At 42.5% G+C, this 5786-nt stretch overlaps 1 protein-coding gene across 2 annotated transcripts; it reads left to right on the top strand.

The window, feature by feature from the left end:
* Positions 1-224: 224 nt before the first annotated feature.
* Positions 225-4077, top strand: LOC125509082 (uncharacterized). Of its 2 annotated transcripts, XM_048673958.2 has the most exons (4): positions 225-471; positions 1642-1803; positions 1904-2346; positions 2427-4077. In XM_048673958.2, the coding sequence occupies exons 3-4, from the start codon at positions 1930-1932 to the stop codon at positions 3708-3710; spliced, it is 1701 nt and encodes a 566-aa protein (XP_048529915.2). In that variant the 5' UTR covers positions 225-471; positions 1642-1803; positions 1904-1929; the 3' UTR covers positions 3711-4077. The 2 variants fall into 2 exon arrangements, with proteins under 2 accessions (XP_048529915.2, XP_087382232.1); XM_087526106.1 differs by having other exon boundaries at positions 1642-2346.
* Positions 4078-5786: the final 1709 nt, after the last annotated feature.

The following is a 5786-nucleotide window of genomic DNA, read 5'->3' as shown; positions in this document are numbered from 1 at the left end:
TTGGTATACACAAGAACCTCATTGAAGTGTTTTGCATATACACCCATAAAGATTTCGTCAATCTTACGATGTTGTGCCGGCTCAGTTTCTTATCAGAATAAAGTTTGTGTTTGTGCGTCTTTTGAACATCTGCGATTTACCGTGTTAAAAAAACGCCAACGAATTGATTTACCAAACCTGTAATTTACTCCCAAAAATTGCTTGTTTTGCTTTCCAAGTTCCCACTCACCGAGTCACCGTCCTGGCGCACCCCCAAAATCGCAACTGCGCAAACCGAAGAAACAAAACCCTCGACCCATCCCCGCGGCCTGCGCCGGCCTCGATCTACGGCAGCGGCGGCTGTAGCTGCGGCCTGGAGCTGGCACTGGCTCTCCACTCCCGTCGTATTGCCCCGCTTCCCCGGGTCCGGCGACATCCCAAATCCAGCAACAGCGACCAAACTTTCCCCTTCGCGCCCTGCCGCTGCCCGCGGTACATCTCTTTCCCCCTCTCGATTTCCCTCCAAGGTTGAAATGGACAAGAACCATTACTTTGGTTGCGTTGCGGTGTTGATTTTCGTACGGTTAGGTGTCGGATACGTCAGATGGTAGGGCTCATCGTGTGAGACAGACCAATTGGATGCCCAGTTCAAGGTTAATTTTTTTTGTTCCACCGGATTAGTGCTAGTAATTTTCATTGCAGATTATATGTGTTGAATTTTAGTCATCATACTTTGATCTCGGGTTCTGGTGATTTGGAATTATGATGGTATCGATATTCCTTCTAGCAACAATGTGTCTCAGTTCTGTTTTATGACTAGTTTGGTTAGCAGTTAGCCTATCCACTTTGTCTAAAAACAATCGCGTAATACCGATACATGGAAGGTATGGAGGATGCCCATTAGAGCATGGTGGTGTCTCACGGCAGGATGTTTGTGTGGGAGTTGAATTGGACTGGGAATGCGGGTAGAATCAGCCCCTTGACAGCACTGTGATGTTGGTAAACAAAATCTTAATAGAGAAAAGATAAGGAGATTTAGATGCTAATGAATGTTCTGAGAAATTCTAGTTCTATAAAACTAAGTGGTGATCTTTAGGTGCTATCAAAATAAGTTTTCCTCATAAGCAACTTTGGAGTGATCTTTAGGTGCTATCAGAAATTGTGGAACTTGCAACTCCATTGAAGAAAATGATGTGGCTTTCTATTAAGATAGATGTTACTTTCTCTATAACTTAATATAAGGCGTTTTTTTACACTATGACAGTGTCAAGAAACTTCTTATATTAAGTTACGGAATGAGTACCTGTTTAGCAGTGCTGAGGCTGAGGTAACTCAGGAAACTCTGATATAAATTATGATTATTGACTTTGAAAGCTCCTGCATTTGAAAAAATAATTCTCGAGTTGAATTCTTGTAATTTTAGTCTGCAGGTTGAGTACTCTAGGTTGCATCCTTTTGTTATGGTATCTGAAATTTTTGGTGTTCCGGAATACATTCACAGCCAAGTTGCTGTTTAGTTTAATCTAGTTCTCCAAGCACTAATTTGGAAGATAGCACCACATTTTTTTTATGTATTTAGAGGTTTGGTTGAACTGATATATTGTTAGTTCGATACATTTTTCACATAATTTGGCATGTTTGCTTGACAATGGGTTTTCTCAGGGGCGTGACACCTTTCAACACACACTATACTGTGGATTGCTACACTGCTGTGGTGTACAGCGAGATCATGTGTGCATATTTCTGCTGACTGTTTGAGGCAAGGCCCACATAGTAATAAACCAGAAGGCAGAAAGCAACTGTTACAAATTTATATCTCTTTTGGTACGTTTCAATTTATCCTGTGATGGAAAACTTTAGTTGGTTCAGGCTTCCATTCCTCCCCATGCAACACCCGCTCATTTGATCACATTGGATATTTCAGCAGAAGAGCAATTGCCTGTTGTTACAATGAGTCCACGCCCACCTGGTGGTTCATTAAATCGTAAGAATTGTCCAAATGAGCCAACATCAATACCCAATCCTGTGAATTTTTGCCACCCGCAATTTTCTCAGCATATGCAACTTTCACAACCGCCGTATGCCATGAATATCCCTTTCCACCAATTCCCACAGCAACACCTATACCCACCGAATGTCCAGTACGTTGTTGTCCAACCTCAGTATGCTCCATACTCTTTACCACCACGGATGCCGCCTCCACCACCTGCTCTAGTTATGCCGTCCACATCAGCGTCTGATTCAGGCACCCCATGTATGGAAACTCGTCAAGAAGAACAAGACATTGATATAGTCAATGATGAGACTGCTGAACCTGACCGGACTGCTAAGCGATTACACTGGACGGAACAGGAGGACATAAGGCTGGTAAGCTTGTTTGCTCCTTTTCTTTTCATGTTGTTACGACATTCAAATGTTTTTTGAACCACTTTGTGCTGGAACTGTAGATACGTATTTGGCTGAATAGCCCAAAGATCAAGAAGTATGACGTGTACTGGGCGGATGTTATAGCAGCATACAACAGCAACACCCCTAAAGATAGGAGAAGGGAACCAGCACATTTGAGGTGTCATTGGCATAAGATGATCCCAAAGATTGCCCGCTTCGATGACTGCTGGTGCCAGGTCAAGGCAAAATATCCTAGTGACCTGTCTGACAATATGCAGCTGATGGACAAAACATGGGTGATGTTCAACGCGGAAGCACGGGCGATGTATCTTGAGGAAGTAAAACGTCGTTTTGCTTATAACCACTGCTGGAAAGTTGTCTGGGACCAACCCAAATGGAAATCCTACATCTTGTCTTTGTCCTCCAGAAAAGCTAAGCTGTCTGAGTCTGGGGACTACACGTCATCCTCTGAAGATACTGAGGATGACCCTGAAAAAGAGACAAGCGAAGAAGGTAGCGTCACTGCGAAGGAGAAATATGAAGGTAAAGGTGAGGTGGAAAAAGATATTCAATGCTCACTGGATCTTCAGAACATGCTAAAGACTAATCCAGGGGAGATGACAGGGGTACAACTGCTGCACGCAGATCAAAACCTTGAACCTTCCAGAATAGAGCCGCCAGAAAGAAAGGACAATGAAGCATTAATATCAGAGAAGCAACCAGAACTGTTGATGACTGCTGCTTCGTGGTACAATGAGTTTCTGCCTGGGAGTGAGCTGTTGGCTGGTACTTCGAAGTCCAGCGAGTTGCAACATGGGGGAGTATCGAGAGAAGATGAGCCTGAAAAAGGAACACTTAAACAGGGTTACAAGGCACTAGACCATGATGGAGCAACGGCCATGGGAAACCTTCCTGAAAAGGACGATACACGAGTCTTGAAGAAGCCCGATCATGGGATAGCAGTGAGGGAAAATGTTCCTGAAAGCAAAACAGATGCGCAAAGTTGCAAGGTGACAAAGCTCAAACGAAAACGCAAAGGCAAGGCGTTGCCTTGTTCGTCTGAGGTGCAGGAGGACATCAAACGTGCAGTGGATCTTCAGACCATGCTTATGAAGGATCGGGAGAAGATGTCAGAGGTGCAGCTCCGTCTCTCGAAAGAGAAGCTTGAGTTCGCCAAACTGAAGCAACAGGAAGCAAAGGACAAGAAGGAAACAACGCTTTATGAGAAGTATTCAGAGCTGTTGATGGCTGACACCTCCAGGTTCAGCGACTTTCAAAAGGCAGAGTATGAGAAGGCGGTGAGGCGCATGGGCGAGACGTTATTTGGTAGAGATGATAGCTAGCATTAATCGTTGATTTAGTAGGTTATATTAAACACTTCTGGTGAAGTGCTATCTTATGCAGCACTAATGTTGGAACGTAGGTTGACGTTGTTATACCTGTCGATTTAGCCTACTCGCGGTTTAAGTAACACCACCTGTGTTGTTTATCTTTCATCTGTCCTTGTTAGATCCAGCTCTCATCTAGATTTCCAATGACCAACTCCCCGGTTCCTAAAACTGGAGGAAGAACATGATTTGATGGCTGATTGATTGAAGTTGAAGTTTGGATGCATCAAATTGCAAGTTCCTAAGGTGTGTGGCTGACAGAGTTTTAGCTTTTCATGCTGAACCGTTGCAAATAAATAGTGTTGATCCCTCTGGGCTTGTTTATAGTCTTTATTATTTTTTGCGGGGAATATAGTCTTTGTTTTTGAGAAAGAAAATGATCGTTTTCTAGCTTAATGGCTCCAAAATGAAAAAGCATGGACCTTCCAAAACAATCTTTGCTCAGGGAAAAAGAATTAGGTCATTGTGCAGCTGTGTTTTACCTTTGTATAGCGTGTGGTTCATGCTGGTCTATCTATTTTGCTCAATAACATAGTATTTCCTGATGCTTCCTATTCTGAACGTGTGACGTGATAGAAGCAAGAACACAATCTCTACCTAAGCATGGTTTGAGTTGTAGTGAGACTGGAGGAGTTGGTGACGAGTATAGAGAAGAGTCCTTAGAAATAGGAGGGTATTGGATTGAACAATGGAATCCTTTTTCGAACTTGTGATGTGATAAGGAGCAAAATTTGCAAATAAAACACATACGACTTTATGGAAGGCTTCGTCGCCTGGCACCAGCCAAAAAATGGTTTGTTTACGGTACACCCTGCTTATCATTTGGAATGGGCCCCTCCAGTCTCACTTATGCTCATCTTGATGAGAGATAATTGGCGTCTTAGGAATATAGGTCTAAAAGTTACTAGTAAAAAGAAAGACTGAAGTGTGTGTCTGATTTATTCGTATTCGGTTTGAGGAGTTGGATGTGAATCTTGTTAGACATCTATTCTATCCTCATGACGATGCGCGGAGGGTTCTTCTGCAGTTTAGTGGTGAGGCAGATGGAGAAAGAAAATTGTGTACCATCATTTGGAAAGCTAATGTGCTTCAGAAGATTACAGTTTTTGCATGACGCGTGGCGTCTAACATTTTGTCAGTTCAAGTTAATTGAGTGAAACATCATCAGGCTATCTCAGGTACCGTGCACTATTTGTGGTGATGAAGATGAGAATAATTTTCATGCCTTAGTGTCTTGTACAAAGGCATGTGCATTACATTTGGCTATTAGGGATGTTTAGGAACTTTGGGGTGAAGAGGTTTATTCCAACTCTTAACTCGGTTTGGTTGTTCGTTATGCTTGATAATGTGAGAATTCCCGTGCGTTCGAAGATCTTATTTTACTTTTGGAGAGCTTAGCATCTAAGAAATGAAGGGATTTCTGGAGAAGAGAGGAAGTTTATCTATGTTTTTTGTTATTTCTGCTGACTGTGGCTCCGCTAGTATGTGTGTTGTGGCCAGATTCTCGGTTGGCGAGATACTCCTTTCCGCAGGGGATTTTATTCCTACATGTTCGAGTGAAGAAGAAGCTGAGCTCCGCGTGTGTACCTTTATAATAATTCTAGACCTACGTAACCTCCCTACGTACTCTATATAAACTTTCAAATCTAATACTCTCTACCCCCTGATTTTCAGATGGGTGGGACCAGGCAATTCTTTCTTCCAATCAATTATTGACAAGCCAGCTCTTACGTAAGTTTACCTAGAATATTTACGTGGATATAGCAAAGCCCGTACCTTTACATTGAAATTACTCTACACCGTTCAATCACTCTGAAAATGATTGTTTATTTGCGTACTATTTTTGTTTCTAATGAAGCTTTCAACGGGTCTACCCTCCTTTTTTTTTTTTGCTAGAATACATCATGGAAAGAATACACCATGAAAAGATGTACCATCATTCCAAGAAAAGGGCCAAGCGACCAGCATAACGCTAAACGGCAGATACAATGTCAAATAAAGCAAGTAACACCACACTAATCCCTAGGATTA

The sequence above is a fragment of the Triticum urartu genome, chromosome 5A (assembly GCF_056163025.1).
Source record: "Triticum urartu cultivar PI428250 chromosome 5A, HENAU_Tu73, whole genome shotgun sequence".
Taxonomy (NCBI): domain Eukaryota; kingdom Viridiplantae; phylum Streptophyta; class Magnoliopsida; order Poales; family Poaceae; genus Triticum; species Triticum urartu.
This window is presented reverse-complemented; position numbering and strand designations above follow the sequence as displayed.